Source organism: Nanorana parkeri, unplaced genomic scaffold, assembly GCF_000935625.1.
Source record: "Nanorana parkeri isolate BGI_ZX_2015 unplaced genomic scaffold, ASM93562v1 scaffold413, whole genome shotgun sequence".
Lineage (NCBI taxonomy): Eukaryota > Metazoa > Chordata > Amphibia > Anura > Dicroglossidae > Nanorana > Nanorana parkeri.
This window is the reverse complement of record NW_017306681.1, coordinates 407,818-421,659: the sequence shown is the minus strand read 5'-3', so window position 1 is coordinate 421,659 and position 13,842 is coordinate 407,818. Positions and strand designations below refer to the sequence as shown.

Here is a 13,842-nt window from a genome sequence, read left to right as displayed (position 1 = left end):
ATAGTATGGTTACTATATGATCAATTATGAATGAATGGGAAGTGATCTACATCACCTACTCCACAGGTATCTCCACAGGTTATGAATGAACAGGAATTCCTGTTCATTTATAACCGGGGCTGCAGAAAAAAAGATTGAGGACTGTGTCCTTAATCTCTTCTATTTTAAAAAGGGAAATATCAGGGGTTTAGACCCCGTATAATTTCCAAAACCCCTAAAAGTAAAAAATAAAAATATTTAATAAAAAAGGAATATATAAAAAAAATTTAAAGTTTATAAAAAATACAAATAAAAGTATTTGAAAAAATTTGAAAAAGTTAAAATAATTTTTTTTTTTCGGTTTTGGCCTTAGTTTTTAAAATGTTGGTTTCGTTTCTGAATTATTTTTTTTGGTGCACCTCTAGCTGAAACTATTATTGGCCTGAAAAAAAACCCAAAAAAACGAATGCAGCCATCACATCTAAGGATGGGAAAATGCAATATATTACATTTTTTTTCTTGGGTTCAGTTATACTTGAAGTTGCAGTGCAATGGGAATTCCCCTTGGAGAAATGTCAGGGAGCTCAGGTATTTACTACAATACACTGTATATGCTGTATATATTAAACAGTAGCAACACAATCTCTTGAAATTGAGTCTTTGTTGCTATTTTTAATGACTCCCAAACTCAAATATATTTCCTTACATGCTGTATATTTGGTCTGGACATATTAACAAGCAATAGGCAAATCTGTATAATTGTGGCAGTGATGTCTATCATGAGCTAATGTAAAAGGGCTTAGCTTTGCCTTTAATAAAAAACAGATGCCCTTTATTGGAATGTCAACATTATGTAATGCAATAAAACACTGAATATTCCCCTGGATGTCTATGGTTTCTCTGTTAGAGATAGGCTGGTAAAAACTAGTAAACTGGCATGCTAAAACAAAAGCAGAGCCATTGTTCTGGAAATGTGGCAGTAGCAGCATCATCCTACTTCTCCAGCCTGAGTGTTGAAGCTGATCATGGAGCTAAGTGCATACATGTAATAGAAATGTGCAGATTTGATTAATATTAAAGGGCCTGTTTAAACAGAACAGGATTTTGCCATAGACTGTGCACCTGTCAATTACTTGGCTTATATCCTGCTAGCCCTAAAGCTGGCAATCAAACAAAGTAATACAATTATGGGAGGACGGGGAGGCTGCAGCATCCAGTCTAGTGTGTTCAAAAGAAGGCAGCCTGTAGTGTACAAGATGCTATGATCCACTCTAAAATTAGATCACATGCTGCCTGTTTATTTTGAGGTTGTCGCTCTTTCAGTGAAGCAAAAAGTAGTATATTGATGTGTATAAAAATGTATTTTCTATTGCTAATAAAAGTTAAAATTGGGAAATAAAAGATAACAAACCCTATCCAAAAAGTGGCCAAACTGCTAAGGTTGCTTCAATACTGAAGCAGTTTAGAAACATGGAGCAGCTCTACCCTCGTGTCTCCAGTCTCACTGCTTGAACCTCCGTGCCTGGTAAAGCTTCAGCCGCAGCCTTCACTGACAGATAGGTAAACAACCGGCACTCGCAAGGGGATCCGTCCATCCAATACTTTATTTGCAAAAAGGCATTACAGTAGCAAACAAATGCTTACATGTTGCAGCCCCCAAACTGGGACTTAGTCGTAGCAAGGAAACATCAAAAAAAAATTTTTTTTTAATGGCCCAGTTTGGGGGCTGAAACATGTAAGCATTTGTTTGTTTGTTTGCTGCTGTTAAGTCTTTTTGCAAATAAAGTATTGGATGGACGGATCCCCTTGTGAGTGCCGTTTTTTTACCTATTGCTTCAAAATGGTGTCCAAAAAACAGAATCTTAAGAAGGTAAACTGGCCCCATAAACACTATTCCTTTATACACTCAGCTCGTAATACAATCTCCTTTGTTACTGTTCTTCCAAATGCTGTCTTGTTGTGGTTTTTCCCTTTATCAAAATTGTGTATTTAGCCTGTCACAACCTCATTTGTGCTGGATAGTAATGCCCCTTTAAGAATATTTTGCTAAACACATCAAACATCCCTAAGCCTAGGTGATGTGCATGGTTATGATAATACATCTAGATGAGGCATCTTCATGAAGACATCATCTGAAATTTCATAAACGCTTATATACTTCATCCAAATCACATCTCTGGATAGGCTACAAAATCTGCAATTCCTGAAAAATAAATAAAACATGGTTTGCTTTTGAAGTAATACGACAAAATAGCCATCTATAAGAAATTGGAAAACACTGAAACACTGAGTAGGAATAGAGTTTGTAAAAGGAGACCTTGGGGGATGCAACCACTCTAAGAAGACATTGCCACAGCTTGGAATAGACCACCCTGATGTTCCACAATGATTCTGGGACAAAGGTTGTAGACATACAAGACAAAAGATGAAGTGGAAACAAGCAATGCTGTGTTTGAAGGAGATAAGCCCTAATTCTTGCCTTAACCCCTTACTGACACAGCTTCAGATACTGTTTTTGTTCCAGGGGACCGGAGCAATTTTGCCATTTCTGCTATGCGTTTGTTTAACCATAATTTCCATCATTCATTGCACCTACGCATATTATATACCGTTTTTTAACTTTCCTCTAAATGTATTCCATAACAGCCACAAAAGACAAAAATTCACCTTCTAAGTATCAAATGTCTTTGTAAACCTAGATTTTACCTTGTAAACATAGTAGTGACATCATCCCTGTGCTGCACATAGCATTTACAGGGAGCAGAGCTGTGGACGGACCTAGCATGCCACATCCACTACAGCACTCGTGGGCAACTCTGGCTCTGTGACTGTCACAGCTCTGCGATCACATCTGCTGTTGGGGGTCTACCTCGGACCCCCAGGGACCCATAAACAGCAGTAACCCAATGAGCGCTTGTCCCTTCATGGACCAGCGCTAATTGTGCAGCACGGGGGGATTATCCTGTCACTGTCAACGAACTGAACCATTGTGATGGGATAATCCCATCATCGGTCGGGAAGGGATTAAAGAAGAGCTCCAGAAAAACTTTCTTAACCCTTGCAGTAAGACTACCCCTGCACTGCAAGAGTTAAGTGTTCATTTTGTGTCTATGTTAAAAAAATAACAAAGTTATACTCACCCAAAGCTCCGAGCTGGCCAGCTGTTACAGCGCTCCCTCCAGCCTGTCTCCTCCACCGCTGTAGCATTGGAATCTTTCTCAGTGTCCTCAAGTCTATGCACTGTGTATAAACGTGATGATTTACGGGACCTTCGACCGCTACAGAGGAGGGGAAGGAGACACTGTAAGGACCAGTCTAAGAAGCCAGCTCAGAGCTTCGGGTAAGTCTAATTTTTTATTTTAACCTAGGCACAAACAAGCACTTAACCCTTACAGTGCAGGGGTAGCCCCACTGCAAGGGTTAATATAACCATTTCCTGGAGTTCTTCTTTGAAGTATGGTGAATGGAGGAATTTGCTGCCTCAAGGCCTTGATACCGAAAAAAAGAAAAAATCCAAGAGAACATCAGGGTGGCAGTTTGTTATCTGTAGCTTGACCAATGTTAGGTGATGTAAAAGACAGTGATCTGACACTTACCAGTAAATCAGACCACAATACTAGTTTGCCTTAATCATCGTGCTTCCAATCTTTCGCCAGTATGAGGGAGTTCAATATTATAACTATTTACGAGAACATAGTTATAATACCCAGTAAATCAAAAACAGACTGGCTCAAACAGAAGAAAATCTCTATTCTGGAATACTCAAGTAAGAATCCAGCCCTCAATACAACTGAAATACTGTTGGCTGACCTTAAAATGCCCACAGAAGGTACCCCAGAAATATCAATGAACGGTTTTGTAATTTAGAATGGTCTTAATTTCTCCTTTAACACCTGCAGGAAAAAGGGTTGGAGGCTGTTGCTGTCAAGTTGTGCACAGTTTCCAGCCTGGACTGTGAATACTTAAACAATATGCTCAATAAAGATGTGAATAAGTGAAGCACCATGGTGATTGGATTGTGCTATTAGAACAAGGAGGTTTCACAAACTTTCACACCTCCCGTTATATTCTTGGAAAATGATCATCTACATTGACACATTTCCCAGCACTCGTTAGAACTAAATAATGGACTTGAATAAGCAGCAAAATGTCTTCAATATTACAGAACAAGTCCAGTTGAATGTAACTAACTTTTACCAGGTGACCATGGATAAAATGAGAACCTTCTCAGAGTAGAATTGTTTCTGTGTGACTAGTTTAAGCAGGTAATTCTAAAAAATTTGCAAACTTTATTGTATCTATACGGCTACAGGGGTATCACAGTAGCTGTTTCGGGTGCTGCATGAAATGTTTTCTCAAGCTGTGGGAATAAACCTCAACTATGTGGAATAAATGTATAAGCAATGCATGAAGGATAACTGTACTTGTCACAGTTCTCCTTTTACTGACCCATTTTTATCCTCTTCCTCCACCCGCAAAGTCCTATACTCATCTGTCATATCATATATTCGCTTGGCAGTTTACTAGTAGTTGTACAGTCATGACTGCAAAGTCTTTTGGCTGCACGGCTTCTTCTCTGCATGTGTGGAAAACCTCCATTCCATTATGGGTCCCAAAGTTGCACAGCCTCTCAATAGGAATGAATGGAGATTTTTCCCTGCAGGAGAAACTGCCCAGCCATAAGACTTTGCAGCGGTAGTTCTGCCAGTGGCAGGAAAGGAGCAAGGAACAGTGAATATAAGATGCTGTGGGAAAGACTAGCCATTTAACGGATAACTAAACTAAAAGTAAAGTTATTCTTTAACTAAGTGCAGGGAATAGGATTGTTAGTGGATAGTTTTGTTTTTTAGTGATCTTTTAAACTTACCACATATATTAACTCCCATTTTTATATGCACGTATCCCTTTATACCCCAAGATGTACCCCAAGAGTTTTTCACAATCCAGTAAGGAATATCACCTGAAAAAAACCAAGAAAAAGCAATTAATATTCCATACAGGAGAGACATTACTGGCAAAAAGAGAACCACAAAGTAGAGGAAGAAATACAAATTTGCATTGTATTGAATATGTCCCAGCCACTAAAATGAAAAACAATATCTGGCACAAGATCAATCGTTCAATATGCCAGAATAGTGTAACTGGGTTCATATATAATGCTTAAACATATTTCATTTCCAAATACACAGACGAGAAACCCAGCTTTGGTGCATCATTCCTTACCAGTAATTCTTTATGATGCCTTGTGTTTTACCTCCCTGTTTTGTAAAATTTCAGAGCCCTAAGGATTATCAGCTACTGAAACAGTTTTAAAAATGGCATCTTCATTGATATTCCAATGAAAACACTTAAAAGGCCTTTTACAGTGCCCAAAGAACCTCTCCATTATGACTCCCAGGTCAGGATAAGTGTGTTAAATGTCATGCATTGGGAAAGAGCAATTAGACATTCTTATAACAAGGACATACACCCTTGATCTGCCCAAACATACATGTTTATACAAACACTGCTGGCCTAATCCCATGGAAACATGGGACAGGAACCAGAAAAAAAAAGAACTCCGAGTTTTTTTTAAATTTCAAACTAACCCTTGCTGTGGGCATCCAGGCAGGACCGAGGACCAGGTGAGTATATTTTCTTTATTTTCATCCCTAGACCAAACCTGGCACTTAACACTTGCAGTGCGAGGGTAGCTCCACTGCAAGAGTTAATTTGAATAAATCCTGGAGTTCTTCTTTAAGTTCAGTTGATGACTTAAACCCCCTCCTCCTTGGGATTGGTTGGCCAGAGAAGTCCAGGCATTGGGATTGTGAAAAGGGTAAGCTGATGGTCATGTCTTGTCTTTGGGCACCGTTATGCACCATTTGTATGCTGTATCTACACACTTCCCTGGACAATGATTGATACTTTTACAACACAACTTGGGAATGTATAAACAGAGGTATTTATCTGCAGAAGACAAGCAGACAGAACTAATTTCCAGATTTATTGAAGAAACCCTGTTTTTTTTAGAAACAAAGAGGTTAAGCAAAAACATGCCTTACAGCTCTGAATGCTTTTGCGGGTTCATACTCACAACAGGGGTGATGGTGAAGATGTACTATGCTATCATATTACAAAGCTAGAGTGGCAGACAAAACAAGTGAAACCCATAATGAGCTACCCAGGATTCCAAATCAATTAGCCATGGATATCAATGTCCTCTTACCTGATGTATCATAGCCAACTACAAGGACAGCATGGTTTGAATGGCCGCTGGAACAATGATGTTGAATAATGCCTCCAAGATAATCTTGCCAGCTAAGTGCATCAACAATAACTGCTAATGGACCATTGTGTATCAGCACTCTCATCATCTCATCTTCCAAACCACTAAAAATAAGAAAATCAATCAAAACTAATGCCACTAAGTAATCACAGGTGGAGAAAACATCATATTTTATATACCACTGTGTCAATAATTAACAACACATATATAACATTATATTTTTTACAGGTACAGGAATGAAAAAAAAAAAAAAGACAGTGAACCTGCACTATAAATGGAAAGTAAATTCCGATTGGTTGTCTCAAGCATGGTTTACTTCCATTTTTACAAACTTCCCCTGAAAGCATTTTTTTTCTTAGCACAACAAGAATAGAATGAAAGGCAGCAGATTTTAGGTTTACCACAGCAAAGGGAGGGCAAGCCTGTGTACATTCTAAAATGCTCACAAATTTAAAGCTGCACAACCAGGTACAAAAACTTTCCTCTTAATGTATTCCATAACAGCCACAAAAGACAAAAATACACCTTCTAAGTATCAAATGTCTTTGTAAACCTAGATTTTACCTTGTAAACATAGCAGTGGCATCATCACTGTGCTGCACATAGCATTTACAGGGAGCAGAGCTGTGGAGGGACCTAGCAGACCACATCCAGTACAGCACGGGTGGGCAACTCTGGCCCTCCAGCTGTGCTTTAACTACAAATCCCAACATGCTTCTGCGAGTCATGCCTGTAAACTGTCAGTCTTGCAATGCCTCATGGGACTTTTCTGGTGTACTAGGGATCATTGCCTTGTTGCATGACCCAATTTTGGCCAAGCTTTAGCTATAAGACAGATGGCCTCACATTTGACTCTACAACACTTTTCTATACAGAGGAGTTCATGGTCGACTCACGGACTACAAAGTGCCCAGGTCATGTGGCTTCAAAACAAGGCCAAATCATCACCCCTCCACCACCGTACTAGAAAGTTGGTATGAGGTGTTTGTGCCGATATGCTATGTTTGGTTTTTGCCAAAAGTGGTGGCAACCATCTGCACTTGGGTCTCGTCTGTCCAAAGGACATTGTTCCAGAAGTCTTGTGGTTTGTTCAAATGCAAGTTTGCAAACCCAAGCCATGCTGCCATGTTCTTTTTAGAGAGAAGAGGCTTTCTCCTGGCAACCCTTCCAAACAATCCATACTTGTTCAGTCTTTTTTTAATTGTACTGTCCTGAACAATAACCTTCAACATGCTAACTGAGGCCTGTAGAGTCTGAGATGTTATTTTCGATTTCTCCTATGAAAGCAGTTAGGGTGTACTTCAAACATGGCTTCTCAATTTTGGCTTCATGGTTGTAAAATAAATAATGACATGGTGTAATACATCATGTGTTGTTGTTCATCTGAGGTTGTATTAATCTAATTTCAAAACCAAATGATTTTTAATTTTGTCTAGAAACTTAAAACCATGGCATTCAAAGACTGTGTGCGTTGTTTTTCACATGACTGTGTATGTATATATCACCATAGCTGTAATCCCGTAGCTCGAAGCATCTCAGCTAAACCATAAAAACAAAATGGCAAACACCTGTGTATTCATGATACTGTGTGCCCCTACTGTGTGGATAGTTAATTTAAGGCTGGATATCTGAAGAAACACAGCCAGACTGATCATGGAGAGATACATGAATAAACACATATGTATACTTTGGGTGGTTTGTCTTGATCCTGGGCTCACTGAGATATGCTCGTCATGCCTCAAACAAGCGGATGGCTCCATGTACGGCATGCATGGATGAATTCCAACTACACACCGATGGTAGTCAATTATCTATTGTTGGCTCCTGTATTATGATTCAGCTGAGACATTTTGAGTGAAGGAATTACAGCTACTTGGTCATCGCTATATATATATATCTATAGATCTATCTATCTATCTATCTATATATATATATATAGATAGATAGATAGATAGATCTATAGATATATATAATTTATTTTTTATTTATTTATTGTATTTCTGCTTTCCTTGGAATAGAGGACTGTTTCAGTAGTGATAAAGGATTTCACGATGCTAGCTCAAGTTCTTACCCAAGACTCCTTATGTGGAAAAACACTGGGGGTGATTTACTAACCTAAAACACACGCACGCACTAGGTGCGTGTGATTTTTACACAGCAAAACGTATTTATCAACCAAAAAGTCTCTAAAAGCATATTTCCACTAATGCCATATATGGAAAAATCATGCACATGATGCATATATAATGCTGCTTCACAGTTTAGACGAAAAAATGGTTAGCTCATGCATTTACATTCCTGCAGTCATCAACGCAAGCAACACAATGTAGAGCTAATTTACACAACATCACCTTGCAATTCATCCAGGGCTTTGCACAACACACCTGCTGGGTGTGTACACACTACAAAGGTGTCTAGATTCCACCAATAGATCATGCTGGGAGGGAACACACTACAGAGGTGTATACTTGTTCGTGGCGTGTTTATAAGGTTAGTAAATCAACCCCACTGTCTTGATATCCATGATAGATTTTCCCTTTTGTCCAGTTCCCATGTCAGATTTTCCCCTCTGGCCCAGGTGCTTGGCTTTAAGCCTATGGGGATTTACAGGGCTGCCGCCAATCTTCTCACTGCCTGCCTTATTTAGGTTCACTGGGTTCGAGCAACAAGTCTGATTCCTGCTGTTGTGCCCTCCTGTGTACTGTGTTATTCCCCTGGGTTTCTGGAGTTTATCCTGGGTCCCTTTTGCCCCTAGATTCCTTGTGTACCCCAGTAGATTTCCAGCGCGGAAGTTCCATCCTTGCTGTTCCTATTGTCTCTGCTTACTCTCAGACCATAGTGATTCCCTGTGGTATCGTTGTGCATTCACCTGTGAGGTGTGAGTGGCCATACTTGTCTGTCCGCTGATTGCCATCTGCTTGTGTGTGCCCTTACTCCAGTGTGTCTGCTTTCCCTTTGGGCATGTTCCGGTCCCGTTTCTGGCCGGAACGACCTGGATCGTATAACAGCCGACTCACTTTGTTGTGAGGCAGGAGGGGGCGTGGCGGTGCATTGACCTCAATGGCACTTTAGCCACGCCCTATGGCCGCAATGCGATCGGCCGAGCGGGAACGCAAGGCACATCAATGCCTGCGGTCCGGCCAGGAAAAATACTGCAAGCACTCCTTGCGGAGTTCCTTGTTGTTGTGCTAGTTACTTTTCTCCCTGTGTACCTGTTTTCACACCGTCCCTGCTTATACCTTCCTCATGTCTAATGCTGTGCCTTCCTTATGTCCATCTCCACTCCCTGGGAGTCATCTCCCGCCTTGCTTGGACCATCCATGTGTGCATTAATTATCCTGTACCCATGTGTATGCACATTGCCTGCGTGTATTCTGCAACACATGCTCACTGTATGTTCCCCATTGTTCCTGCCACTTAATCTGTACTCTTGTTTATGCACATCACTTAGGTACATCCTGCACCTACTACAACGCATGCTCCCTGTGTATCCCCAGTGTGTTCCTCCCACTGCACATCTCCTGTGTGCATTTTCCTGTGCATCCAGCACCTCCTCCAACGCATACTTCCTGTGTGTTCCCTGTGTTTACTTGCCACTGAGTCCGGTGTCTGTCTTGGACCCCTGCGTTCCCCGTTGTTCTGTTAGCTGTGTCTGCATGGGTGTGTTGGAGAGCCGAAACCTGGGAGCTACCCTTCCACTCAACATCCTCACCATCAAAGGCTCTGGGGAAGACCAACGAAAAAGAAAAAAGCACAGCGCTCTCTTAGGGATGTGGGCTGTGTGTGGGTGCAGTCAATTTGGATTGCTGCTCTAAGAACAGGGGGAGAAACCTGTGGACATGAAAATGGAGCAATAAGAGCGCAAATCCTGAAGGTGTGAATGGTGTGGGGACACCTCGTGTCTGTGGGGTATAATTGGTAAAAATAAAATTAAAAAGTAAAAAATAAATTAAATGTAAGTTAAAAGATTAAAAGTGGGGACTTACTTTAGATGTCAAAAATCCGGGCAAGGGGGGCCCCGATGAGATTCTGGTGATGCAAGGAGTCAGGGATAGAAGAATGAAGTGAAGACCAGATGTGAACTAGGGGCTGTGTGTTTCCCGGGGGAGCGGCTGCCTCTGATCTTAGCAGCGGTGTTTTGGGAAGTGGTGAAGTGAAGGTGGCAGAAGGCTGGAGAAGGACGTGCATGGGGCAGTGATGAGGGAGCAACGCGTTTCGAGGAGATCCTCTTTCTCAAGCTCGAAAAGAAAAGTGAGTGACATTGGCGGGAGATTCGCCGGGTTTAAAAAGGTCGGTGGGCAGAGTAACACGGGAGAAATCTGTTGCGATCGGCAGCTGTGCCGCTGTGTTCTGATGGCTCGGGCAACGGTTATTTTGTTTGTTTTAAGTGTGTGAACAGTGAAGAGGATGTGGATGAGTAGTGGGGGGTGTTTGTGTGCGGCCATGAACAGTAATACGCGAGGGGTAGCGGAGATTCTATCGGCGGAGATCCGCCGGGTTTAAAGAAGTGACAGGCTACAGGAACGAACAGTGTATAGGGCATGATGCCGTGCAAAGATGTTTGTATTATACTGCTGTGACCATGTAGCCTTACTGGACAGGGGAGCTGTATACGTTTATTGTTTGTAAAGAGTGTAATGAGTGGTTCCTCTTTACAGATCAGATGGACACTTAGCTGGCTGAAAAACTTGGGGCATGAATTGATTAAAAAAATCGAGGAGACTCAATTATGTGGATGTGTTTCATATTGTCTTCTATTAAAAGGTGAAAAGGATTAACAACATGTAGGGCTTCCATGGCCAGTGGAAGTGAGAGCCTTCAGATTGGGCATATTGGTATGTCTATGTTTCCATCAATAAAGAGCATATTGATATGTCTATGTTGATGGGGGCTGAGGTTTGGAAATTATAATGGCTAGTATAACTGGATCAGATGAGGGTGAGGGTGAGAATCTCCAATTCCTCATTCAGACCATTGGGAACTAAGGTGTTGAGCTGGTATATCCAGTATGTTTCTCTCCTGCAAAGCCGCTGGAACCGCTCAGGTGCCAAATAATGCTCAGGGATGTGTTCGATGGCAAATACCTGCAAATCTTGGATGCGCTTATTATGTATGCGTGCAAAATGTCGTGGGACACTGTGGTCTAGGTCACTGTCTTTAATGAATCTTCTGTGTTCGCCTATTCTTTTTCTCAGCGGGCGGATGGTACGGCCGATATATAGTAGATTACAGGGACATTTTAGACCATAAATGACATGGTCATGGGAACATGTGATGAATTGTTTGATGAAGTGGTTTATATTGGCGCTATCTGTGAATTTGGATTGTCCATGGGTAATGAATTGGCACGTGAGGCAGTGTGATTTTCTACATTGGAATGTGCCTACTCTATGGTCGAATCTGGGGACTTGTATTGATTGAATTTGCTCTGGGATTTTGGATTTTGCTAGGTGCCATTTTGTTTTTCAGGTTCCTGGTTCCTAAATGTAACTGTGGGTTTTGCTGGGATGGAAGGACCTAATTTGGCTTCTAATTTGAGAATGTGCCAATTTTTTCGTAGGATACGCTGTATGGCATTGTGATTATTGTTGTAAGTGGTGATGAATCTCACCTCCGTGTCGCCCTCTGAGGGTGTGATGGCTTTGGGAGCCATCACACCTTCAGATATCTTACACCACCCACTCCCAAAGCCATCACACCCTCAGAGGGCGACACGGAGGTGAGATTCATCACCACTTACAACAATAATCACAATGCCATACAGCGTATCCTACGAAAATCTTGGCTGACAGGTTTACTTTATGAATAAGGCTGTCCAGATGGCTCACTTAGCAGTGAGTGGCAATAAATCTTCCTGTACTCATCAGCATTACTAAAGTGCTGATACCGGCTATGCAATCTTTTTCTCACCTGCAGTACATTTGTCTCCTTTCCCCAGAAAAAAGGAAAAAAAAAAAAAAGGAGTGGCACCCAGTTACACAGAGATTTCTAAACAGGCTGCTGGAAATTTGCAAAATCAACTGTTTCTTACGCTTGGAAGCATTCATTATTACCATGTAGAAAACACCATCTTGGCTCAATATACTCCTGATCTTACCAAGCAATGTATTTTATTATATTTCATCCATATTGGTAGAAACCCCAAAGTGTATAATGCAAACTGATATAAACAGTAGTCCCCAGCTGCCGTTCCATTTGGCTTAAGAAGGTTGTGCCCTGAAATACATTGCCTAGCTACAGTAAATCTTTCCCTGAGGTTATCCTAGTAAATGTGGATGCTTCATGCTGTCATCCTTCAGCAGGTCCCAGAGCGTGGATGCTTCTTGCCGGGTGATATCTTACCACAAAACTCTGCTGCCAGCTGCGGTCTGCCAGACTCTCCATCTCTGCTGCATCCCTGATTGCCTTAAGGGGAAGTGGCCGTGTTAATTATTCTGCAAGTTATTTTTTGTACTTTTTTTTCAATTAAAAGCTTCTTGTAATGCACAAAGCCCTGTGCTCTTCCTCTTCTCTTCTGTGATCGTGTCGGATCTCCTCCGATTTTCAGGGGCTTCAGGAATAGATAAGCTCTTCCGCCCTCCTTCAATCCCTGGATCTGTTAAAGGGCTTTGTTGGACTAACACCTAGATTGGCTGCAATAAGCAGTACTGTTTATTTTTGTTTCTTACGGCCTACTCTTGGCCCTAGCATCAATAAGGGTAATGGTCAGTGGCTACACTTTTTCCCTGCACACCTTTATGCTGCTGCATCAGGAACCAAATAATTAAATATCACAAACACAGAGGTGTATTTATAAACAATTTGCAGGGCAAACTCCATCATCAAGCGTTTATCCTGTGCAAATGGAGCCCAAAACAAACGTTATTTTCCAGTTCGAATGTACTAGATGTAAAATACTGCATTATGACTACTACATAGAACAGGCCAGCATATGAAAGAAATATTTATTTCCTATGCTCCTCAGCTTTATCTAGTGACCATAGTGTGGTATTATATAAGGACATTTGAACTTACATTGGACTGATAAAGAAAATATACTAGGAACGGTAGTTTTGTGTATCCATTTGCAGGGAACGAAAATTGACAGATTTACAGGGCAAATGGGTCTGCGACTTGTTTACATAAATCACAAAGATGAAAAAGCGCCACTCCTGTGAAACCTTTACTCACGTTGCTGGTGTCAGCATACAGCGTGTCAGCTCGTTTGGAGATGTCGGGGAGCAGTCTAATAGCTGTCAAGGGTGATTGTTTGAACACCGCGGCCTCAGCTGGCCAGGCTGAGCCGCGGCTGTGTGGGTATAAGGTAATGTCAACTGCCGGACCGTTCGGGGACCAAAGGAGTCGATCCGCGCGTGTCTCGGGTATGTCAAAAACGGAGGCGAATGGAAGAAAAGGACAGGGGCATTGTCCAATGCTGACGGCTACGCGTTTCGAGGCTCTGCCTCTTTGTCAAGCCTGAGTGGGGAATATAATAGAGATGGCGGGATATCTTGCCTGTGTTTAAATGTGACAGCTGGGAGGAGTCAAACGTTTTCTGTACTGGATGTGATTGGTGGAGAAGTCGAGTCACAGGGTACAGTCCCTTTTTAGGGGCG

General features: G+C 41.6%; 1 protein-coding gene across 1 annotated transcript in view; it reads right to left on the bottom strand.

Moving 5' to 3' along the window:
- Nucleotides 1-2,078: 2,078 nt before the first annotated feature.
- Nucleotides 2,079-13,842, bottom strand: part of CTSO (cathepsin O) — a 29,196-nt gene continuing 17,432 nt past the window's right edge. The window contains exons 6-8 of the mRNA XM_018559712.1: nucleotides 6,188-6,351; nucleotides 4,847-4,939; nucleotides 2,079-2,182 (exon numbers count right to left, since the gene is read on the bottom strand). Coding sequence (XP_018415214.1) covers nucleotides 2,148-2,182; nucleotides 4,847-4,939; nucleotides 6,188-6,351 — 292 coding nt within the window. The 3' untranslated portion in view covers nucleotides 2,079-2,147. The remainder of the gene's footprint in view (nucleotides 2,183-4,846; nucleotides 4,940-6,187; nucleotides 6,352-13,842) is intronic.